Source organism: Monomorium pharaonis, chromosome 10 (assembly GCF_013373865.1).
Source record: "Monomorium pharaonis isolate MP-MQ-018 chromosome 10, ASM1337386v2, whole genome shotgun sequence".
Classification (NCBI taxonomy): domain Eukaryota; kingdom Metazoa; phylum Arthropoda; class Insecta; order Hymenoptera; family Formicidae; genus Monomorium; species Monomorium pharaonis.
In genome coordinates this window covers 14,052,593-14,079,974 of record NC_050476.1, presented here as the reverse complement: position 1 = coordinate 14,079,974, position 27,382 = coordinate 14,052,593, and the positions used below count along the sequence as shown (strand labels likewise).

The 27,382-nt window shown below is 29.7% G+C and overlaps 1 protein-coding gene and 1 long non-coding RNA gene across 2 annotated transcripts; both read right to left on the bottom strand.

Annotated features, from left to right (window-relative positions):
* Positions 1 to 1,147: 1,147 nt before the first annotated feature.
* On the bottom strand, positions 1,148 to 26,557 carry LOC105831395 (proteasome subunit beta type-6). The gene is made up of 5 exons (XM_012671480.3): positions 26,369 to 26,557; positions 18,676 to 18,743; positions 18,470 to 18,601; positions 8,619 to 8,893; positions 1,148 to 1,383 (listed from the first exon to the last, which is right to left on the bottom strand). Exons 1-5 carry the CDS (start codon positions 26,462 to 26,464, stop codon positions 1,256 to 1,258), a joined length of 699 nt encoding a protein of 232 aa, XP_012526934.1. The 5' UTR covers positions 26,465 to 26,557; the 3' UTR covers positions 1,148 to 1,255.
* Positions 24,123 to 26,360, bottom strand: LOC118647653. The gene is made up of 2 exons (XR_004964821.1): positions 26,311 to 26,360; positions 24,123 to 25,787 (listed from the first exon to the last, which is right to left on the bottom strand). It is a non-coding gene; the product is annotated as an uncharacterized LOC118647653 (long non-coding RNA).
* Positions 26,558 to 27,382: the final 825 nt, after the last annotated feature.

The following is a 27,382-nucleotide window of genomic DNA, read 5'->3' as shown; positions in this document are numbered from 1 at the left end:
GTGGCTCAAATCCGTCACTTTACCTCTCCAAATAAAAACCTCTTTTAAAAGGCACACTGTCAAACTTTTTTTCTTAAAGTACAGTAATAGCTCAAGAGTGTTCTGTTATATTTTTAGCTTTCAATATGAAAAAATAAAAAACTGAATTTTTAAGTAAAATTAGTCATTTTTACGTTTTTTTTACGTTCTCAAATTTTTTCCAAACTTAAAATTGCTTTTAATTTTAAAAAAATTTATAATATTTCTTTAAAAAATATTAGAATATTCAGATTTTTTCAAGTCACAAAAGTCGACAGCCTCTTCTCAGCAAGCATTTTAATGATTAAGGTATTAAACATTCTGATGAAATGTGCTGACTAAGAATTAAATCATCTTCACATATAAATCAGGAAAAACAAATTATTAATTTAAACATCAAAATAATAAATAATCACTCCACAGCAAAATATTGATTATTAATTTTTTTCACGGATATGTAAAATAAGATGACAAATAGTTCATAGCTTCAAAAATGTTAATGACACAAGAGCATTAAGACAAATCGATTTTCTGATTGAATCTGTTGTTACCAGCGAATAAAAAACGTTTCATGTCGTACGCAAAAATGATGAATCTATTGCCAAAGTAAAAAAAAAGCGTCATGATTACACGTACCACAATACAATCATTGTGACATTTAAAAAAAAAATATATATATATATATACAGGGTGAATTTTAATGGCTGTCCCAACTTTTTACCATAAAAGATGGAATTATCGACTGCAATTTTAGTGCACACATGTACGACATATGTATTTGCAAATGCCGTACATGTGTGTACTAAGATTGCAGTCGGTAATCTCATCATCTCATAGTAAAAAGTTAGGACAGCCATTAAAATACACCCCATATATTGTTAAATCGAAAACCGATTCCTGCACGAATCTTTCTATATAAAATCAAATTACTTATGTAAAAATGTCTAAAAATATTTCATAATCACTGTAAAATAATAATGACATTCCAGTATATAATTAGGACTTCCAAATAAATAACACAACTTAACAATTAATTAAAAATTTCCAAATTATTCTTGTATTTCGCATTATTAAAAAATCTACTCTATATTCTCAGAATAAAGATCAAGGAATGAGAAGAAAACACAGATTTATAATTCTTTCTTTAATTTTAATTACGGTATGTATCTCGCATAAATTTTAAGAAGTACATAGTTTATTGAATGTATTATGACAAACATATCAAATGATATAATCTTTAACCTTCGTAAAAGCGCGGCAATTCGTTGCCCAATAAAACTTTTCTTTCAATTCCCTTTTCTGTGATTACACCAGTTCTTATTACACCACCGCTGCTACCATCACGAGCCATGGCTAACGCAAGTGCTGAAAGAAGTGTTGAAATTATTAATTTGCAAACTGCTATTTTGTTCAACAATCTTTGCATACAAAAAGGTATAATGCATTGTTTGTGTGTTTATTGTGAATTATTGTTAATTGTGAGATAATTGATGATAAAAATTAAAGAAAGAAAGAGAGAGAGGAGAGACATACACGGCAATGATGCACGCCAATAACGCATATTAAGCGCGGAAGTGGTGGAATAAGTTGCCCCATAGACATAGTATATCTAGACCAAGGATTGTCCCAAATTTCGGGAGTGGGAGTAGAGCTTACATAGAAAAGGACGATATAAGATGTATATTTTTCTCTCTCACACGCACTTGCGCAGAAAGAGAGAAGAACATACATCTTATATCGTTTTCAATCTCTTATATCTTCTGTCCTTTTCTACATATGCGCCTATAACCCAATCCTGAGATGAACAGGTCTGGGTTTCCCTTTCAGTGAGGCAATGGAGAAGGTAGGGAATAGGGGAAAACACAATAAGTTGGACAGTGGCAATAAGTAAGGAGGACAACATTAAATTTTAAGAGCCAATTTTAAGAGCAATTTCACCAAGAGCCAAAATCCATAAGATTGATGTAAGGTCCTTTAATCCTTCAAGTCCTTCAAATAAGTTTTACATTGCGAAAAATAATCGCATTTTTATTTTTCAAAAAACATTTTTTAAATCTTAAATTCTCTATTTTTGAATGAGTTTTATCAATTTTAATTATCTTTTTTTTTCACAAAACGGCACAACAATAAAGCTTGACCCATCAAAATAAAATTTTTTTAATCCAACTTTGCTGCATTACATCTGCTGTGGAAAAAATTGAAGACTTTCTGTTACTTGCACGTTACAGTGAGATCTTTTTTTTTATTTCGAGCGATTGTTCATTACTGTGCAATTTTTTTGTAAGTTATTAAGATTTTAAGGAAAAAAAGTGATTATTTTGACTTTCATCGCTTATTACTCGTCAATAGATTAACGTACAACGCTCCGCAAGAAAACAATCAAAAGCTGAAAGTTTGCACTTTCGAATGCTGATTGATAAGTAGGGAGAAACATTTAGTCAAATTTGGCACAAAATTTCACATTATTAAGAGGTGCATAAATATATGAACAAGTTTACAAGCAATAATTGATTAAAGAATTAGTGTTTATTACTGGGCAGTAATCGTATTACAAAACTTGGCTTTAACGGTGTGGTTAGATCTTTCTTCCCGATAATATATTAAATTAAATAAAAACCGTAAAATATGCGATTTTTTTACGTAATCTTTAAACGTAATTTATTGTTAGAAAAAATAAATCTACGAAAAAAGCAATAATAGCATTCATCGCTTTTTTACAGAGCGCTGTAGGTTGATTTATTCACGAGTAAAAACCGATAAAAGTCCAAATGACCAATTTTCTTAAAATCTCAATAACTCCAAAAAGTCGTACTGCAATGAACAACATCTCAAAATAAAAAATCCCGCTGTAAAGTGTAAATAACAGAGTCTTCGCGATTTTTTCCACAGCAAGTGTAATGCTGCAAAGTTACAAAAAACAATCTTCATTTTGACGGGTCAAGATTTAACATTGTGCTGTTTCGTGAAAAAAAAAAGATAATTAACCCATTAACGCTCAAGCAAACGCATTTTTAACATAATTTTTAGCGACTTTATTTGCAATGAAAAAAAATTTTAAAAGTATCATTTCTTACGTGAAATTTTACGCTCTTTTATACTCTATCATCAAAACTTGTGTAAAATAAAGTCCAAGAAAGTTATGGCAATTTTTAAGTACAAAAATGCAAAAAAATCGCAAAAACTTTACAATATTTTTTTTCACGTCAAAATAGAATAAAACTTTGTTGTCAACGAGACACGCACAACAAAAGATAAGAAAAGGTGTCAATAACATACTTCGCGGTGACGGAAGTCAGTCAGCTGCACCGGTCAGCATCAAACGTATTGCGCAAAGTATCGCGCAATTCGTTCAAAACTAAAGCAGGACTCCTTAAACAGCACTTGCTTTCTAAGCAAACCACTGATCGAGTTATGCATTAGCGTAATCCTCCCCTCTCTCGACCAAATAACCAAAATTGATTAATATATAAACCACTAAATGAAAACGAGAGACAGATCAGTCGAGCAAAGTATGGCCTTGCGGGATCGTGGTCCGGCAAATAAGTCTGTTATAACCATTCGATCACGACACTCTGCTTTGCGGGATCGTGATCCAACATTGTAATTAAAATTTTATAAGCAAGAGCAATAAACCAAGATTGCAAAATTCTACAAGTGCGGTACAAGTGTCTTCTTTTCACCGGATCCCTGGCAGCAATCCCGTCCGTACTCCGGAAATTACGGGGTACAACAACACCAACTCTTTTCACAATCATTGGTGCACAAAATATTTGTACTTTAAAGGTATATTTTAAGCCGAATGCGTTTCCATCTCTCCGTCTTACCGAGAGAGTGAGATGGAAAGTAAATAAAAAAGAATAAATATTAAACTGCCTCCTTTTGTTGTTAAAGCATCTATCCTTTTTTGTTTACTATCCGTCTCACTCTCTCGAAAAAAACGGAAAAATGGAAGCGTGTTCGGTTTGCAAGCTAAAATCACTGGAATATATAATTACAGTTGATATATTATTAGGTTTTCAAACAATTGATGAAAAAAATGAAAAAGAATAATGTATTGTAAGTCGTAAGAATGATAAACATTGGAGAAAAATATCAAAAATTATGGAAAAATCAGCAATACTCAATAAAAATAATTTTTTCCAATAATTTATAAAATTAAAAATATACACACACGCACGCACGCACGCACGCACGCACGCACGCACGCACGCACGCACGCACGCACACACACACACACACACATATATATATATATATATATATATATTATACAGGGTATCTTAAAACATGTGGGTCAATGCTCGTAAAAAGGGATCAAGATAACAGTCCAATATTGTCTTGGGTTAGGTCCACCAATAATCGAGATATTAACGTATGGAATCTGCGATTAATCTAATTAATTTCTATCGTAATTGTAAACAGTAAATTAATGAAAGCTTATCTAAAAAGATTTTTTTCTTCGTGTTATGATTCAAACGGATTAACCTCTTTCCTAACCGCGATCTCATTCGCATAATTAAAAAAATTAATACCTCGGTTATTGATGGACCTAACCCAAGATCTAACCTAAGACGATATTGGACTTTTATGTTCATTTCGATCCCTTCTACCTTTTTACGAGCGCTGACATGTTTTAGGACACCCTGTATATATACAGAAAAAAAGTAATATAGCCAATAACACGTAATTGCGGGCTGCCAACTACATAAAATACTCAATACAATAATATTTACTGTTAATGCAAGTAGTGTTGATACTGCAATAGCATATGTTGTTGTATTGAGTATATCTGTAGTTGGTAGTCCACAACTACATATCTTATTGGATATACATATATATTATTTTATCTAAGTTATCATTTTTATTTAATTATTCAATTATTGAATTATAAAAACTAAGGAAAATAACTAATTATATGTAGCAACAATAAAACTTCATAACCAACAATTTCTACAATTTTAAATTTACTACTTTATAACTTTGTAAATTTGTGATCATTGATATATACTAATAAATAAATTCATAAACTGATAATAGTTTGTGCACAAAACAGTTTTTAAGAAAGGATTCATGAAAAAATTTATGAAAAATGGAGAAAAATCGAAGCTTTTCCCACCTTTCTGGTTATCATATTAAATTCTCCATTTAAAAAATTGTGTATTTAATTGAAAAAGAACTGCGAACATCAAGCCCATTATTTTCAATAATAATAAGTTGTTAATTATTCGAAATTTATAAATTATTATGGAAAAAAATACAACTCGTAAATTTTTGTAATTTAGCCGTCATTTTTAAATAAAAATGACAATTTTGACAAATTTAAAAAATATACTCTTAAAGGACAACTATTTTGTGCACCGATGGTTGCGAAAATAATTAGTTTCATACTATTTCATTGTGAAAAAAATATTGAAAAGTGTAATTTTTTCACATTTTTCTAATTAAAGTCGCTATAACTTTTTTGGACTTTATTTTACACAAATTTTGAAAATAGATTCTAAAAGAGCATAAAATTTCACGTAAAAAATAATACTTTTCGGATTTTTTATAGACCTTTAACGTTGTAAATAAAGTCGCTAAAGACTATGTTAAAAATGCGTCCGCTTGGTCGTTAATGGGTTAAAATTGCCAAAATTTATTTGAAAGTAGAGAGTTCAAGCTATAAAATACTTTTTGAAAAATAAAAATACAATAATTTTTGGCGATGTTATACTTATTTGAAATTATCCAAAATTCGGCACAAATTTACATATGCAATAATTTTGTTGACCAGTATAGATCAAAGTTGTATGTAGAATTTTTATATATATTTTTTAGAGGGGCACTCATACTTGATGCCTTTTTTATTTTTTCAATTTAACTAGGATATAACCTTCTTTGCCGAAATATAAAAGAAAAATTTATTGTGAAAAATGTTACCTCAGCCAGGATTTGATCCTGGATCTGGAGGCCCGCACGGAATGTTGGGAGATCCAGGTTCTAGCTGAGGTAATAATTTTCGCAATCAATTTTCTTTAATATTTCGGGGTGGGAGTTATATGTCTTAATTAAATTGATAATGTTGCAATATTACGAATTTAGTTTTATTCCAACCAGCTGATTGAAAATCCGAAAGTAATAAAACGTAATTCAAATAAAAAGTGTCATTATAAGTCAATACAATAAGCATTAAGACCCTGCTTTAACTGTTCATTCGTCTCTATTTGAAATGTGTTATTAAACTATTTTTTAAATCAAATACTTATATATTTAACAATTTTTTACTTACAATAATACATTATGTGACAAAAGCGTAAAGTTGATCCTTTGTACACGAGTACAGGGAATGAACAAAAGAAATTTGTATTACAAGTGCAGAAAATAACCGGCACGAGTAGAAATAGCCATTCCGCATGAGTAACACACCCTATTTTTTGTTACAAGTGTGTAAAAAATAACGGAGACGAGAAGTGGTTTGGTTTAGAGCGGTAGACGGAGAGTTTGGGACAAAGCCCCTCGCAATTAAAAAAACTTCCGTCTTTTTACTTCGAAAGCATGTATGTTTTTTTACAAATAAATCGAGTTGTTATATTCATTAATATTCATTACTGGAAAGTTGCAGTGTTCAACTCTTAACGCGGTCTTAATATAATAACGTGTGATGACATGTCTGTGCAATACGAATTGAAAAGTTATTTAGTTAGGTTCATTTAAGGGGATACTAAACTGTTCTGTTTTATCATTTAATTTTCGTACACCGACATCTTTTTATTGATTGCATGGAATTGAAAATCCTTCTCCAAAATTAAAGTACAGATAATAACGCGGTGCGCTGCGATCGATTTCATACAAAAAATGAAAGAAAGTTAGAAAATTATAGTTTTGTTATCGACTTCTGTAGTCGACTCGTGAAAACATTGGCTGCGTATAAAAGTTTTAGACTTTGTACGTATAAAATAAGCATGGGGCGCACTTGGCATTTCAGCAAAGAACAATACTGTGCTTTTAGAATGAGCCTAGGAACCTTAGAAAAAAAGTTTTCGGTGTTTAAGAGGATCCTATTTGTTTTATCGTCAGAATTGTACAATTTGTTCCAATGTACAACTTTTTATTGCATTTACAGAATTAAAAATTCTCCACAATTAATTCTGAAAAAGGATTTCTAAATCTATAAAAGAAATACATACAAAATTTTGTTAATAACGTGCCCAAATGACTCTACATTATCGACCTCGATCAAGTTTGACGAGCAGTTTAGCATCCTCTTAAAAGCAAACAAATTCGTTCAAAAACGTCAAAAGTTACGACAGATCGTGATAAAAAGTCGGTAATTTTTGCAAAACTCTTCAAGAGTTACCATATGCGTGTCGAGAAATGACGTGCCTATGGTACCACGCGTGTCAGAATGAAGGGAAAAGTGTGACAAAGTCATCGATTAGGCGGGATTTAGGGGAAATATTCGTGCAGAAATTATTTCCGTACGATTTTTTCGCACGGTTGGTCGATGGGAGAATGAGTTACTTGTAGGAAAAAAATGCCCATGTACAATCAGTACATCTGATTTTCTGATTGGTAGAGGGCCACGAAAAGAATCATTTTCGACGCACATGTAATAAAAAATAATTTTTCAGTGATAAAAAAGGTTGCTCTTTGCTAATTTGAACATGCGAATCCACCTCAAATGAAAGTCGAAAGGAAAATCTGACTCAAAATATAAACTGATCATCATGTAAAACACAATAGAAATTAATAAATTTATTTACGGTCTTCAAACTAAAAAAAATTCTGTCAACAAGAATTACGATTGCGATATTGAGAAAACAGTTAATTCATTTTCATCCCCATTGGAGTTGCCATATTAATTTTTCTGGGAGTTGTGCTTTAAAACTAACGTCAGAAATAGAAATGCAATCTTTTTTACCACTATAAATGCATTTATAGAATTTTTTTTTCGTGAGATGTAGTCAAAATACGCAAGTGTCCAACGATGGACGATCCGGCTAAGATAGATTTGAAAAATTAATTACTGCATCAACTTTGGCATCAAAATGTTGATCAGAATGCGTGCTCTTAAAACATCCTAGTTTCGAATTTCATGCACTTGCTAAAAACGACGTGGCGGTGCTGATGTACATACAAAAATACAGTATCTTCAAAAAATAATTGTTGCAAATAATCAGTTGTTGCACTAGCTTTGATGTCAAAATATTTGTCAGATTATGTGGTCTTGAAATATGCTGTTTCAAATTTCGTGATCACTTTTTAACTTGCCAAAAAACTTGCAAATTAACATTGTGGTACTTTACTTTTGTAAGTATATCAGTACCTACCGTAACAATTGGACTTAAAGTTTCTTGCACTTAAAAAATATTGATGTCTCGATATTTTGACATTAAAATTTCATCTCTAAATTTTAGGATTGTCATTAAGTGATTCGATAAATCTGATACATTCTACACACACACACAAGTATGCATGCACGAACGCACGCACGCGTCCATGAATGCACGCATACAAAGTTTAACAATAATTCCAAAACGTCGTTATATATAAGATCGTAATATTGCAACAATGTAGGTAGTAAGAGCCTGTATGTACCGTGTATGAATATAAATACTTACTGTTCTCTACCAGTTTAAGGCATTCGTCTTTCGACATATTTGGCTTGTATTGAGCATCCACGTAGCCATATACATATGTTGAACCGGAACCACCAATTGAAATCGGTTGTCTAACACACATGCCGCCAATAGGTATGCTATAGACCTGACCGCCCTTTTGCTTGTCCCAGCCCGCAACTAAGATTCCAGCCATTAAAGAGTCTCGGTAATTATAACATATTTCACGGAATACATTGGCAGCGGTCTCCACTAAGGGTTGCATTCCAAGCTCCATCCTAAAAAAATGCATCTTATTGTCGACAACATTCATACAACGAATTGGATTAATATTTCAAAAACATTGGATTACAACATTGTGAATGTAAAGTCAGTTTTCAACGTTGAAAAGAAATGTAAAAAAGAAACTGTAGAAGATGTTTAATGTTTTGCGAATATTGTAATTTAGAGTCCGACCAAAACCACTTTTTTTTGTTTCGGCCGAAACCGAAAACAAATATTCGGTTTTCTCTGAATTTCAGCCGAAACTGAAACCGAAAATCAAAACTTTTGAAAAAATTTATAAAATATTACATATATATAACTTAAGAGATTGTTAGAAAAATGTATATTTAATATTTAAGTATTCTGTTATCGAATAAGCTTTTTATCAGTTATTAAATAAGCTTTTATTTAAGTATGTATTAATACTTTATTATTTATTATATTTTATTACAATATAAATTTTTTATAAAAAACAAAAACATCTTTTAAAAAGTCAACTTTTTAATAAAAATTATATTAGATACATTGCATAGTATAACAGTAGTTATACATCACAGTTTTATTATTTAACATTATATTAAAACTTAATAATCAAAGTTAAATACTTTTATGTTGTAACATAAAAATAAAAGTTTCTCGGCATTTTTTCCTAATAAATTACTGAGTCTATCTGCATAAATCTGCTCAGCAAAGCTAAATAGTTGTTCGCTTGCTACAAAAGTCGGCGAAGCTGATAAATATTTATTTGCAGCCTTTTGTAATTGTTTGAATGAAAACGGATAAGAGATAAGAGATGGTGCAACCGCTGGCGGCGCTGGCGTCGTTGTCGACAGTTCGGCTGACACCGAAATTTAGTCTTAATTTCGACCGAAACCGAAATCAAGCCGAAATCTTGATTTTTGGCCGAAACTAGCCGTAACCAAAACCGAAACCAAAATTTTGTTCGGACTCTATTGTAATTCAATATTTCTGAATATTAACTCAACATTAATTCAATGTAAATTCAATCTAGACTTCATATATATTACATACATTCATTATATAGCTTAAAAAATTAAACAAAACAAATGTATAAAATTAGGTTTTTCAATTGTTAAAAATTTTTTAATTTTTAACAATTGAAAAAAAAAAGTTAAAATATAATACATATTTAAATATAAAAAAATTAATAAATAAACGACAAATATTATAGGAACGTACTGTTTAAACCAAATTTAAATTAAATATTTAAAAAATTCATATAAATATACAAATATATCTCGAAACACTTAGTTTCTAAAATAAAAAAATTATAAATTACTAAAATGTATTAAAAACAAAATAATTAATTTTATGTTAAAATAAGAATAAAGAATAAAGTATCTCGTAAACAATAAATTTCTCATAATTATACTTAAGTACTTTTATAAAATAATTATACTAGGATTATATTACGTAAAAAATCATATAATTCCATTTTTTTAATAAAATCTTTTTATAACCTTGAAAAACTTATTCTTTTTTAAAGTTGATTTTATTATGTATTTCCTTTCACAAACCATAATTTTTATCAAAAATAATGTGATAAACAGGTTAATGTATCGAGCCAAGACAAATTTTCTTAATATATTATAATTAATTAGATAAACATTATATAATTGTAAACGCGACTAATAACACTGTGTTAAAAAAACGTCTCGACTATACTTACAAGGGAACCTCGCGAACTCGAAAATTCAGATTTTAATAAAACTTGGCATAAATGTAGAGAGGGTGAATACATGAATTTAGAAATTTTTAGTTGGTGCCCAAAAACGGTTTGAAGGGGTAAAACCACCCTGCAAAGTTGAGACGATTTTTGCGGTTTTTCGATATATTTCGTAAATTAAACAAAATATAAAAAATGTTTTATACAAAAGTTTTACAGTATAAATACCTTTATTTAACTATGCTATTTATTTAAAAAAAAATTTTTTTTTTATAAAAAAATTTTTCTTTTTCGAAAAATGAATAGCGTAGTTAAATGGAAGTATTTATGCTGTAAAATTTTTGTATGAAACATTTTTTAATATTTTATTTAGTTTAGGAGATATATCAAAAAATCGCAAAAATGTCTCAACATTGAAGGGTGGTTTTACCGTTAAAATTTACCGTTCAAACCGTTTTTGGGCACCAACTAAAAATTTCTAAATTCATGTATTCACCCCCTCTACATTTATGCCAAGTTTTATTAAAATCAGAATTTACGGGTTCGCAAGGTTCTCTTGTTAGTCCTCTTCATAATACATTACCAATATGTATGAACTTAAAACATGAATAAAATGATGGACACAAAAATATAATTAAACAGTTAAACAAGATGACCATTAAACAACCATAAAACAGCTCATTGCGTATCAAATTATGTCATAATAAATAAAAACATAAACCAATCAATAATATAATTAAATGAATAATAAAATGAATCTTATTATTGTTTGTTTGACATTTTGTCAAAAGTGACTAACGGAAAATAAGTCTCGCTTATTCTGCCTCTGACTACCAAACATTAGACTTGTCTCTAGCCCTTTGTCGAATACTCTGTGTGTTGTTGCTCTTTTTAATATTGTGTTTTAAGATCTGCGATTAACATATATAAGTTTACAGTTTTCTGCAATACGCATACCAGTTTATGTTATTCATAACACGGTTTCCATCGTTTTTAATCTTATAAATTTATTTTAATATGAAAACCAACTACGAAAAAATTTCATTATTTTTCATTTTATTATTCATTTAATTATATTATTGATTGGTTTACGTTTTTATTTATTATGACATAATTTGATACGCAATGAGCTGTTTTATGGTTGTTCAATGGTCATCTTGTTTAACTGTTTAATTATATTTTCGTGTTCATCATTTCATTCATGTTTTAAGTTCATACATATTGGTAATGTATTATAACTAAAGAGAACTAAGTATATTCGAAACGTTTCTTTAATACAGTGTTATTAGTCGTTTACAATTATATAATGTTTATCTAATTAATTATAATGTATTAAGAAAATTTGTCTTGGCTCGATACATTGACCTGTTTATCATATTATTTTTGCTTAGCATTAACGAGCCCTTTATAATTGTTTGTATTGTCATAATTTTTATTTAAAACATTTTTTGTCAACTCCTTTAGTTTCAAGATACTCTATTTCTATATTTCATAACAAATTTTCTCTTATCTCAAAAATTAATGTTTCTAAGGCTATGTTTATATAAACTTTTTTAAATATTTGATCGATGAGAATATTATATGTTCCTAGAATATTTAACAGTTATTCATTTATACTCTGTATCAAATTTTTAGGAAGTCAGAAAAATCCTTTTTAAATGATAAGAATCAATATTATTTTTTAAATTCAGACTCTTTCCAGCATTTTAAAAGACTGTTTTACACATTTGTTTTGCTTTATATTTTTGATAATATAAAAATAATTAAATTTTAATTTACACAGTTTTAATCAGTTTTAATCTCAACAAAATTAAGAATTTCTAATCTTTATGTAATTACAGTTGGTTTTAATAATAAATTAAATTTGTATATCATTTTTCATAAAAACCTAGATAAACTAGTAAGATTATTACGATATATGATAACAAATTAATTAAACATTTGAAGTTCTTATTATTTCTTTATATTATTTATTTTAAGTTTATTTATTATTATAACATAAAAATAGTTCTACATTAATATTAAAATTTACATCATACAATGATTAAATTTTTTATCATATTGCTATATATATGTATAAAAAATTAATTTTAATTGTTATATTATCTTTATAATATCATTAAAAACTGTAAAAAATTTATATTACAAATAAATTAACCCTCGCTTGACGGAGACTTATTTTGTCACGTCGTTGACGGAGTGAGATCCTTTTGGGATCCCAACAATAAACTATAAATTGAACCGTTTTTATGTAATAACGTCAAAATTTATATACAAGAGTTTTAAGGATCGTTGATTTCGAATCTGATATCGAAAATGCAAAATTCAAAATGACGGACCTAAAATATCCATACATAACGTAGAATCAAAATGTACAAATTTTACACAAAAACATTCTTCTAAGGGTTTTTGGAATTGCTGATTACAAATTTGATATAAAAAATGCAAAATTCAAAATGGCGGATTCAAAATGGCGGATCCAAAATGGCGGACCTAAAAATGTTTTATATAAAATTTTTACATTTTGATTCTACGTTTATATATAAATATTTTAGGCCCGCCATTTTTAATTTTGCATTTTCGACATCAGATTTAAAATCAGCAATCCTTAAAACCCTTGTATGCAAATTTTAATATTAATTGCATAAAAACTGTCCAATTTAATTAATTGTTTTAATTGTTTCTTCACTTGTGCTGCTGCGCGCACGCACAAAAAGTATGACACTTTAAAATTTAGGTAAAGATGTCGATTTTGTTTATAAAAAAAAAAAGATAACTTCCGGTGTTAAGCTGGCGTATTATTTTGTGGAAAATCATAAATTATTGAAAATTCTGGCTTTATTTTCAATATTTCTAGAGTTCCTAATAAATCAAACATTGAATTCTGCTCATTAAAGCAAAAAAAAACGTTAGTTAGTAAAAAACCAATTTGCCAGATTCACACAGCAAATCACTTTGTCCTACAAAAATTTTAATAATATATCTTGCACTACATTAATAGATTTAGAGTTCTATAAATTCTAGAAAAAGTTTTTGCGGAAAACATTGCCTCCTTAATTTTTTAATACTTTTCTCGCCCCCCAAAAACATGTAATGGTACGAAGATGAGACACTGGCTGACACTTAGAAGTTCTGTGCGTTATATTATATTTCTAGACAGTTTTAAACGTGTTTAAGCGCCTTCCAGAGAGTTCTGCCCGTAAACATTATTAACTTTTAAATAATTTTTATCGCTTTGGTGTACGTATAAACGCATATTTTGATGAGACGCTGGTGATTTTTCGAGAGTTCTAAGCATCAAAAAATATTTTTCGTATATTTCCAAACGTATTTAAGCGCCTTCCGAAGAGTTCTGCCCACAAACATTAATAATTATTTTTTAAATAATTTTTATCTCTTTAAGTATACATGTAAACGCACATTTCGGTGAGATACTGCTGATTTTTCGAAAGTTTTGGGCATCATAAAATATTTCTCATATAGTTTCAAATGTGTTTAAACGCCTTCCGAAGAGTTCTGTTCGCAAACATTAATAATTAATTTTTAATTAACTTTTATTGCTCTAAGTATACATACAGACGCACATTTTAATGAGACTGCAAAAAATATATCCATTTAGCACACCTTTCTAAAAATATTTAAAAGCATTCAGAGCTACATAATAGTTATGGAGAACTCATGAAACTACATGATCAGAATTACACGAAAAATATTTTTTGATGCTCAAAACTCTCGAAAAATCACCAAAATGTGCTTTATAGTTTATAGTTTATACATATCTTACTAGGGCGATAAAAATTATTTATAAATTAATTAATAATGTTTAAGGGCAGAACTTTTCGGAAAGCGCTTAAACACATTCGGAACTATACAAAAAATATTTTATGATGGACAAAACTTTCGAAAAATCAGCAGCAACTCATCAAAATTCGCGTCTATACTTAGAGATATAAAAGTTATTCAAAAATTAATTATTAATGTTTGCGGACAGAACTCTTCGAAAAGTGTTTAAACATGTTTAAAACTACCTAAATAATACAATATAATGCACAAAACTCCTGAGTGTCACCCAGCGTCTCATCTTTGTTCCCATAAAAATGTCCTTTAGGGCGAAAAAAGTATTAAAATTAAGGAGGTAATGATTTTTGCTAGAAATCATTCTAGCAATCATATAAAACTCGAAATCTATTAAAACATTGCAAGATATGTTATTGAAATTTTCGTAGAACGAACTAATTTGCTGTGTAAACCTGGTAAATCACTTTACCCTAATGCGTCTTTTTTTTTAATGATCAGAACTCTGTGTTTAACCTATCAGGAACTCTAGAACTATTGAAAACAAAGCCAGAACTATCAATAATTTATAATGTTTCACAAAATAATACTCGAGCATCACACACACTAACTTCCGCTATATTTTAGAAATATACTAGAGTACAACAGACGGGCGTTACGCACGCGTTATTTATTCAATTTTAACAATATACTATTATGTACAGGGTGTTACTAAAGCATCGCATTTGCTTAGCACAATGCGATAGAGAATGAAAATCTAAGAAGAAATGTCTAATACTATTTTTCAATGCGGTAAATAGTTTCGCTTTAATTTATCATTGTAATAAGTCAATAAGCGCAGAGGTACAAGAGAAAGTCAGTCGATAATTATTAGCATTAGAAGCATTTTTAAATTTTTAATAACAAGAAGTCAACTTCACGCATTCTCCGTCACTGATTTTCTTCGCGCTTATTGACTTATAACAACGATGAATTAAGGCAAAACTATTTACCGCATCGAAAAATAGTATTAGACATTTCTTCTTAGATTTTCATTCTCTATCGCATAATGCTAAGCAAATCCAATGCTTTAGTAACACCATATATATGTATACAGGGTGTAATGTAATCGGAAGCCATCCCGTAATGGAAAGATAGACGGGATCGAGATGAACATAAAAGTCCAATATTGTCTTGGGTTAGGTCTATCAATAATCGAGATATAAATTTTTCAAATTGTACAAATGAAAGCGCGCCGTGTGAAGAGCCGAGACGCTCGAGCTGTAGCGCGGTCCACTGTGTCGAACATTGGCTGCCGGTGGCGGGGGGAAGAAGGAGAAGCGGTGCCGCTGCCTGTGCTTCGCCGCCCTCGCGTCTCACCGCACCGCGCCAACACTCGTGGCGATGGCAGCTATGCACATTCGCGATTACTTGACAAATTAGGAGTTAGCAAAGATATGACAAATTAAAACTGTAATAAACTGCTGTGATTAAGAAAGTCGAAAGAACGAAAGCGATAGATACTTATGGAATCTACAAATAATCTAATTTCTATCGTAATTGTGAATAAGTAAATTAATAAAAGTTTTTCGTACATTCACGAAAGATTCTTTCTTTTTCTTAAATATCTTATTTACAGTATTATACAATTCTAACTTTGTTTCTTATCGAATTGTGTCGTACTGTTAAATCCTTGATGAAAACAATAATAAAAAATTACCATAAATTCACGATTGATTCTTAAAATGATAATTTTCTTTTATAAGTGTATTATAATATTTGCCACATCAAATTCTCTCATCGTTTCTTATTGTTTTTTTTTCCATGGAATGTTAAATTAACGAAGGTTTATCACGATTAATATCTACGATTGATTCTTCATATATTCTTATTTCGTAAATATTTAATTAGAAAATTATAAAATGCGCGATATATCCATATAATATGTTACACTCATTGTTCATAACACGATAGAAAAATATCTCTTAATGTAACGATTTCACAATAGATAATGCCTTCTACGATAATTATGCTTAGAGATGTTCAATATCAAATATTATTAATATAACGAAGAGTTTTTCTTTCATAACGATAGGGAACTCGAAATTTCTTTTATCTTTAATTACATTATTAATTACGACAGATTTTCACTGATTGATTTAGAATAGATACCAACAAAAATACGAGAATCTAATTGATTTCTCTTTTGTAATCCATTACTTGTTTGAATAAAAAAAAAAAAGAATTTCAAGAAGTGATATCATTGTCTATCGTTCTCTCGTTTCCTGTTAGGAAAGTATATTTTCTCGTTGGAATATGACAAAATATCTATGGAGACATCGTGTTTAATAGTTCTGTTGGAATATTTCGTAAACTTAAGTTCTCTATTGTATAATTATGAAAGAAAACGCTTTGTTGTTAACCATACTGGTGACATTAACATCTCCAAATATAATTACGATCGTATCGTATAATTTATCACAAAATCGTTAGATCAGGCATGAATACTTCTTCGTTTAAAAAACTCTTCGTTATTAATAATATTTGATATTGAACATCTCTAAGCATAATTATCGTAGAATGCATAATCTATTGTGAAATCGTTACATCAAAAGATACTTTTCTATCGTGTTATGAACAATGAATGTAACATATTATATGGATATATCGCGCATTTTATAATTTTCTAATTAAATATTTACGAAATAAGAATATATGAAGAATCAATCGTAGATATTAATCGTGATAAATCTTCGTTAATTTAACATTCCATGGAAAAAAAACAATAAGAAACGATGAGAGAATTTGATGCGGCAAATATTATAATACACTTATAAAAGAAAATTATCACTTTAAGAATCAATCGTGAATTTATGGTAATTTTTTATTAATGTTTTCATCAAGGATTTAACAGTACGACAATTCGATAAGAAACAAAGTTAGAATTGTATGATACTGTAAATAAGATATTTAAGAAAAAGAAAGAATATTTCGTGAATGTACGAAAAACTTTTATTAATTTACTTATTCACAATTACGATAGAAATTAGATTATTTGTAGATTCCATAAGTATCTATCGCTTTCGTTCTTTCGACTTTCTTAATCACAGCAGTTTATTACGATTTTAATTTGTCATATCTTTGCTAACTCCTAGTTTGTCAAGTAATCGCGAATGTGCATAGCTGCCATCGCCACGAGTATTGGCGCGGTGCGGTGAGACGCGAGGGCGGCGAAGCCCAGGCAGCGGCACCGCTTCTCCTTTTTCCCTCCCGCCGCCGGCAGCCAATGTTCGACACAGTGGGCCGCGCTACAGCTCGAGCGTCTCGGCTCTTCACACGGCGCGCTCTCATTCGTACAATTTGAAAAATTTATATCTCGATTATTGATAGACCTAACCTAAGACAATATTGGACTTTTATGTTCATCTCGATTCCGTCTATCTTTCCATTACGGGATGACTTCCGATTACATTACACCCTGTATATACATACTTTAAAAACTGTTGTCCTCTTAATTTTTTTTTAGAAGCGCGTGTGTGTGTGTGTGTGAATTAAGGGGACTACAGTTTTTTCACAAAAAATGGTCTAACTTTGAACTTTATAAAAAATTGTCCTACTGAAATGAGCAGAAAAGTAAATTAATGTTTGAAATGTCTACTTCAAAATGTTCTTAGGCTCATAACGATACATTCATTAGTTTTAAAATTATGCGACTTTAAAACGGAAGAAGGCAAACAAGGAAATAAAACACTTTCAACTTTAGCGCATCGCACCGAGTGAGGTAATTTTTTTTATTTATCAAACAAATTTAAGTGAAAGGTTGCAAAAACGTTTAATATTGTCACATTTCTACAACATTCTTTCAATGTTCCGTGCTACGTAGTACGGTCTAAAAGATTCCGACACAAAGTAAAGAAAACGTTGAAAGGAAAAACATCTATTTTAAATCAAGGTTAAAACCATACTATTTAAAATAAAGCGATGCGGCTGTAGACATAATAATAGCAAATGTTAGGTTGCCTACTGAGCAGAGTTAAATCCTATTTCAAGGTCTCGAAGTCAATCTGGTCAAAAACTTTTGCACCTTACTTGTAAGTATATAAGATATGAATGTTCTATGATATCTTACTGATGCAATCCCAAATGATAAGCCACAATGTCAGAGATCGCCTGAGTGTCTGCCGCTGATCCAGAACGGCAACAATAAATATAATCCGTCACTCTTGTTAATTTATCGGCAAAACGGTTAGACACATAGGCTCTAAAAAAATTGTGTAAGTTAATGTAAAGAATTGCAATCAATAAAATCTTTTTCGATGAATAATTATACTTTACCCTGTTGTACCCCGAGAATCGGCACCTATTACAACGCCACCGTTAAACTCACATGCCATGATTGATGTCTGCAAACAGATTGTAAGACAGATTGTAAGACAGCTCTAAATATTGCATTATCTGACATAAAGTTAATTGTAAATCCATAAATTAAGATAAATGTAATAAATTTGTAATTTTCTTTACAGATCTTTGAAGAAAATTGTAAAGTGACAAAAAAGTATAAATACATATAAAAAACATGTTTATTTCGTTGAATCATTTTTTCTTTTAATGTTTTTTTTATAAATTAATTTAAAATATTTTTTGTTACATGTGCGTCGACAGTGATCCCCTTTGTGTCACTTTTTTGTGAATAAAGTCGTCGATTTCAGCACTTTAACATTATTGCACAATTCTTGTCCTCTAATAAACGGCGTGAATCGATGACAAAAAACATTCCAGCACAACTTTTTTAGCATGTTTAATTATTTCAGCATTCGCTTGCGCGTTATGTCGCGACACGGATATGGTAACTCTCACAGAATTAACCAACGCTTTGTTGCTTTCAAACCTAATCTAACCTTGGCTAACCTGTTTTGCGAGAATCCAAGATACTCAAGGGACCACATCAGATGCACGGTTAACAAAAAATAAAGTATGCAACACGGGCGTAACAACCTTTTGCACTCGTACACTTTACACTCTTGTTACATAATATACTATTGTATAAATAAAAACGTAACATTAAATCAACTTTTGTACATATTTAAATAAATATTTATTAAAAAATATATAAAATCCACCTTACACGAGTTTAATAGCCAAATTCAATACGTTTCATAAATTAAAATAAGTAAAATGTTTATACAAATATACCAAATTTAAACTAAAGGGGTAAATCAAAAAGGTTTGAATAAATATAAAAGTTCAATAAACTAAGAAAAAGTTTTTTAGAAGAAGCGACCGCAAAAGTCGCCCCTTTTGCGGCCCTCAATTTCGGGATTGAATTGTGTACCAAACAATACCTCATGATGAGACATTAATCACACAAAAGTTTTAACTTGAGGTGACAATTGGTTTCGAAGATGAGAAATCAAAGGTCACCAGTGTATTAACTAAATTACGTAAAAGCATGATTTTTATGCGATTTTTTATAGTCCCTAATCTTACAACATTATCAATATTTAACCGATGCACAACTCTACATCACACCTATTTAATCAACATCAATGTAGTTATTAAGGCTTTGTAAACTTGGCACCCGACTTGAAGCGATTTTTTTTTCCTAATTTTTTTTCGAAAGATTTTCGTATGTAGTTGAATGTAGTAACATTTATTTTGTTTGTAGTAGCGTAGAAAAATAAATATCAAAATTTAAAAAAACGTCATCCCCCGAAATAAATCAATTTTAACGACTGTTTTTTATAGAAAATCGTTTGTAGTAGATTGTAGTACAATTATTTCTGTTTGTAGTTAAACCGTTCGCGCGGTATAATTATTTAAACAATTTATAAATAGCAAATTTTTTAATTTTAAAGATAGCTCAAATCCGCTTGCGGGGATAGATTCAGAATCGTTTGTAGTTGTTTGTAGTGATTTTGCTTTCGTTTGTAGTTGAACCATTCGCCCGGTATAATTAAATAAACAAATACCTTATAAGTGTTAATTTTTAAGATATCTTAAATCCGCTTGCGGAGATCGATTCAGAATCGTTTGTAGATGTTTGTCCCCCGCAAGCAGATTTAAGATATCTTAAAAAATAACAATTATCATCTGTAACCCATTTGTTTAAATAATTATACCGGGCGAACGGTTCAACTACAAACGTAAATAATTGTACTACAATTCACTAGAAACAATTTTCTATAAGAAACATTTAAAATTAATTTATTTCAAAGTCGGGGATGACGTTTTTTTAAACTTCAATTTTTTTTCTACGCTACTACAAACAAAATAAATGTTACTACATTTAACTACATACGAAAATCTTTCGAAAAAAAATTAAGAAAAAAAAATCGCTTCAAGTCGGGTGCCAAGTTCACAAAGCCGTTATTTAAATTTAAATTAATAAGGAAAAAATTACATAAATCCAATATAATCCGTTAAATCAAATTCAACTTAAACGGTCTATAAACAAAATGCGTGCTATCCAATATTACCTTTTTTAACCCTTCGAGGTCACACTGGGTAGTTACCACCCATCGCTTAAATTCAACACATTATATCTTTCCGATTTAAGAAAAAATGATATTAGTAATGCCTTTTAACGGTAATTCAAGGTTTTATCTATGCTCTTGTACTATACTGTAACTAAAAGTCGCGTTGATTTGTTTTTGACAGTCGTCCAAAAACAAGGTAGGGTGGTAGCCACCCCATGTGTAATCTCCGTGTAAGTTTTTTGTGGTCTAAAAAGTGTAACAGTATGATATAATACAGATTCTTATGCCTAGAATTTTTTTAAAATCTTTATGTTAATTTATTCTTCAAAAATATGCAGCATAATGGTCTATAATTTACAGCAGCGACCATATAAGATATTTTACAAAATGATGGCGTAATGATTTCAACGATGTTAATTCGGATGTCAAGGAAAATCATATCCAAAGAATCATATTCAAGCGATTCAGAGCAATCTGTGGACGAAATGGACAGTGATCTTGAAAATGTAACGTTAGATTAATGCATTCTAACATTGCGTGCACGCGGTAGACCGCAATCTATTTTGCGAGGAAAAAATGGTTTTACGTGGCATACAAAAAAGTGACACTCAAGTAAATGCTATCGTAACATGACTTTTCTATGAAAATACCTATATTTTTCAGTATACTAAAATATTCCATGTTTAGTATGCAAAATAAATACTCTTTTTGAAAAAATGGTTAAAGACATATTCTTTTCCTTGAAGTACAAGACTTGAACAATAAAAATCTAAATTTTTAGCTAAAAATATTGAAAATTAAAAAAGTTATGATTTATTTTGTAAAAACTCTTTTTTTCTAATATTGGAAGATTCAAAAATTTTTTTAGGTACTAACGGTTTTAGATTTTTACTTAAATAATATCAGAATACATTTTCCAAACATTCAAGTTTATCCATAAATTTTTTTGTTACCATATCTTTGACCACCCAGTGTGACCTCGACGTTAAAAAAAAGAAGTGTGACCTCGAAGGATTAAAGGTAAAAAAAAGCGCCAAGTGTATGGCTTTTCTTTAAGGAAAAAAATCACAAATCCAAGATAGTACTTTCAATCAAATTCAATCTAAGTGATATATACTTTTATGGTTAGAAAAAATCACGTTTATTTATGTATAAAGTAAATCTAAGATAATACTACTGATCACATTCAAACAAAATAATACATATATAAGTGATATATATATGAGTTATTTTACGGAATCCGCATATGAAATCTGGGACCCATAGTCACCGATTCCGTTTAAATTGCAGAAAAAATTTTGTCAATATGAGTTAAAACAACCTGAATTTTTTTAAATTTTTAAACCTACGGTTTTAGCGGGGGCACTGCTATCATTTCCTTGACATGTCGCGTTCCGATATCGCTTTAAAGTAAATTTTCACCAATTTCTTTCTTTTTGTTTTTTTCTCAAACGTGTACATTTTTATGTAAAATTTCCTGCTCTTTCCAATAAAAATATTTCCAATTTTCTCAAAATTAAAGAAAACATTAAAAATGATAATTTTTGATAAAAATTCTATTTTTTTATACCTTCCCCAAAATTTATTTTAAAATAAATATTTTTATTGGAAAGAGCGAATTTTTTCACATAATATATGTAGTTTAAAGTTTTTGCTCTTAATGGTTAGAACCAAGATTAAATAAATAAACAAATTATTTACTATTTCTAATTATATTTTCGTCTTTATTATTGATTTTTTATTAAGTCGTTGTACAGCCAATCAATCTATTTTTATTTTTATAAAGTTCAAAGATGTTGAAATTACTTTTGCATAAGCATATCATACTACATAATTCAGAGGAATTATTGCGCAATAACTCTAAGTCTCTTTCACTGGTGTGTAACATACCGTTATTCTAAAAATATTTCTATTTGCTTACAAGTCTTGTAAGATAATATTATTATCTTAATATTACTTTATTTAAATATAAAATATGTTGTTTTCTACAACACCTGTTGTGTATGGGTACGTTTTTGGAGTTGGCGTTACGAATCAATAGAGCATGCTGCGATCAGATGTGCCGAGTGCTTCACGTAACTCGAGAATCGTTAAAGTGTATCGATATAGAAAGCATAACTTTTTATAACTTTTTGCATCATTTTTGTCTTAAAATGGCATCAAAGTGCTCACAAAAAGAAACTAAAAAAATGTTTAGTCCTTTCAACTTAGATTCAAGTCATAAGCAAGCAAACAAAAATATTTTTAGAGCCATGATATGCTACAATCAAATCAGTAAAAGGCACTCAGAGTTATCACGCAATAATTCCTCTGAATGATACTACATGGTAGGATATGCTCAGGCAAAAGTAATTTCATCATCTTTGAACTTTATAAAAATGAAAATAAATTGATGGCTGTACGACTTAATAAAAAATAATTATTAAAGACAAAAATATAATTATAAATAGTAAATATACTTTGCTTATTTATTTAATTTTGGTTCTAACCATTGAGAGCAAAAGCTATAAACTACATATATTATGTAAAAAAATTCGCCCTTCCTATGAAAATATTTATTTTAAAATAAATTTTAGTGAAGGTATAAAGAAACAGAATTTTTCTCAAAAATCATCATTTTTAATGCTTTCTTTAATTTTGAATAAATTGGAAATATTTTTATTGAAAAGAGTAAGAAATTTTACATAAAAATGTACACGTTAAAAAAAAAACAGAAAAGAAAATGGTGAAAATTTACTTCAAAACGATGTCAGAACACGACATGTCAAGGAAATGACAGCAGCGCCCCCACTAATCCCGTGGGTTTAAAAATCTAAAAAAATTCAGTTTGTTCTAACTCATCTTGACGAATATTTTTCTGCAGTTTAAATGAAATCGGTGACTATGATCCTAAATTTCATATGCGGATTCTGTGAAATGACATATATATATATATATTAGTTTGTAAGTTAAAAGTGATAATCGATTGGACTAGTGTGCACTATTGTGCACTGATGCACATTAAAGCCACACATATACAATGTAAAAATATATTCAAAAATATGTCATTTTTATACTTATATATACTAACAAGTAAGTTCAAATAGTGTACAACAGCTTTAATGTGCACTGGTGCGTACTAGTACAGCCCAATCAAATTTGCTATAAATGTAATAAATAGAAAGTATTGCAAAAATGAGTACAAAATAAACAATGCAGCAAATACATGCAAACACAAAACTTATTGCACTTTAGTATGCATATAAACACTTTTACTAGCATACACATTTTCTTGATTACTTAATTTAAGATCACAAATTATTGACATTTTTTTCAACCTGAAAATAATAAATTTTTCTATAATTTTTTTTTATTTATCTTGTAGGAAATATGACAAAACGGAAACTGAAAAGATATATTAATACATTTTTTAATAAAGAATTCCTTTAAATTTAAAGATAACATGTAAACTTGTTTATAATATAATCTAAAAACTTTTTCAATCTCAATAAAAAATTCGAAAGTAGAGTCATTAACAAAAAATAAAGAGTCATCATTAAAACATCGCATTTGTGTTAAGTATGCATAAGGAGATGCTGTAGGTGTTTTTGATCCTGCAGAACTAATTAGCTATTATTTTAAAAAATTGATATTTTTAAAACGGCTACGTATTTTGTAACTTCAATAGAAAATAAGAGGTTGTGAATTTTTGTTCTAAGGTAAACCATCTTAGAGAAATCTTGCATGCAAAATAATATCTTCAAAAAAAATGCAGAAGTATGCAGTACGCGCCACTATTTTAAACAATAAAATTTTTTTTAAATAATTTAATATAATAAAATGGTTTATATTTGCTTTTTCAATAAAACTTCATTTGCCCACAAAATTCCTGAACTTGAGTATCGTTTTAGAGGCGGCGTTATCCCTTAATAGGAAACCTGTGAAACATATTTTGCTACCTTACTAACTGTGAATTAATTTTACAGTGTCTTTGGATACTTTAATGAAAGTTTGTGTAATACACAACTTAAAAGTTTGCACTTGACACTAGGAAGTTTATACATCGCAGATGTTAGATTGTTATTCAATAAAACTATTTGCATTTATGAACATTATTATATTACATATGCAACATTTACTTTACACAAATACATTTGTGTATATGCACTCGTGCGCGCGCGCGCGCGTGTGTGTGTGTGTGTGTATGGGTAGTAAGAATCAATATTTAAAATGGATATTATTTGTAAAAAAAATATATATGAATATTAAATATATGGTATGTACTTACAAACAATTGTACATGTGATTATATTAAACATACAGCATTTCTTTACAATTTTATGGTATAGAATTTATTAAATTGAAATGTAGTTTATTTGAAAACTTTTTATCTTTTATCAAACCATTTCGAAGAGCTATGTTGACAGACATTTTAAAAACATTGATTATCAATTCTAATATTTCCTGCAGTTTCTAAATTATTTCCTGCAAGATAAATAAATATTATTTCGTTCTTATTTTAATCTCAAATAAGGTAACAAAACATTTCACAGATTCCTATTAAGAAAATAACAATTTTTGCACTTTCTCCTTTATCCACAGAAGAACATAAATTGTACTATCTATAATGAATCACTACGTAAGTGTTGTTTACAATACATGAAAAAAGTGTGGAATAAGAAGAGTAGATTTAAGCAGGCATAAGAATGTCATCATTCCATTGTAAGAGAGCTGGCGTAATGGCGTAGGCAAAATAAATTAATTTTATTTCCTACTCTTATGTCCTAATCTAACTTTTACTCTTATGCTGTTACGCTCAGCTAATCACAACAGTTTGTTTCCTATCCTTAACATTACTAATTGACCGTATTTCTATGCTTACTTTACCGTTCTAGACAAGACTGTTGTAAGCATTTTACAGCAAAGTCGTCACTCCTACTCTTACACCTTACTCCATGATTACTCCATGTATTGTAAAGCATCCTTAATACACTTTATGTAAATAGTAACAAACTTTATTATGCATAATTTAAAATTAATTTGTTATAAGAACACGATAAAAATTGCTTTATATAACAACAAATTTATAAAAAACAAGACAAAATTTGCTCAAAGCACAATAAAACACAAAGGGTTTGCTCTGTGTTTGTTGTAAATTTGCTGTATCATATAGTGTTTAGCAAAGTTTGTTCTATTATGTGTGTAAAATGATTTTAACAAGTTTTGCTAGCAAAAGTTAAGCTTTTTGCAGACACATCTTGTTGTAATATTAACTGTGAATTAATATTGCTGCAAAGGTATGTTTAAAATTTGCTGTAATTTTGCACAGTTTAATTATTTTGCTTGTTAAAATCATATTTACATATTTAAAAAACTAACTTTGCATCCAACATGCACGTCATATTAACAAAACTAAAATTAATTTCTTTCAAACAGATAAATATATATTAATTGATATAAAATGGTTTTCAATTTTTAATTAAATTCATAAAAAATTTTGTTTCTCAGTTCTAACTTGTCAAAGCTCGACTTTGCTATGTCATTATAACCTAAAACTGCATTGTGCAACTCACCCCTGTGCTTTGTTCTGAATTAAACCAATCTGGTGTCATATATTCCATTGCGTGTGGTTGAAGAATATTATCTGCATACGCCATTGTTTGTAACATCTAAAATTTAACCGTCAAATTTCTTGCAAATTGTGAACTATAACCACAATTAATCACAATAAACTCGTTTCATATACTATTGTGTACATATACGTAATAAGACTATTGCTGCTGACTATTGCTAACGTCGGACTTAAGGCTCCCGCACAGACTTTTGCATAAGGCCGAAATCACATGGTGCGGAATAGAACGTGCGTCATAGAAGCAGCCAATCAGAGCTTTGCCACATCAGAATGCGTTGATACGGCAAAGTTCTGATTGGCTGCTTTTATGACGCACGTTCTATTCCGCAGCCCTATTCCGCACCATGTGATTTCGGCCTAAGCCCGGATCTACAATAGGTGTAGTAAGCCGGAAGCCATAAGGGTTTAACCAATTATATTCGATTATACTTCTCATATTCGACTATGGATGCGTTCCACTTAAAGCTCGCAACAACCGTGGAATCATTTCATCCTTGTTGGTTATCAAATATTAAACAAGGATAAGCAACGCTCATGAGCGTTGCGAGCGTTAAGTGGAACACACCCTATAATTGGTCAATTTCTTGTGGCATAAGGCTTACTACACCTATTGCAGATCCGAGCTAACGCATAATATAAATGCATAAGAAATTCGATTGGTTGAATTTCTTATGCACTTTGCTTATGGACCAATTAATTTGCTTATGTACATACGTTATGCGTTATGCAGAAGTGTGTGCGGGGGCCTTAAGGGCCATCTACAATGGAGTGTTTTAGTCGTAACAGCACTAAAACTACGGCAATGCTGTCTAGAATAAAAACGTAGCAATAACATACAAGCCGATCATCAAAGAAAGGCGACCAAAAACTAATTCCGAATGCCCCAACGCTCATCGTAAGCACGCAATGAATTGGCTCAATGTCTGCTGTAGGCTGTAAAGCAATACGAAGTGGA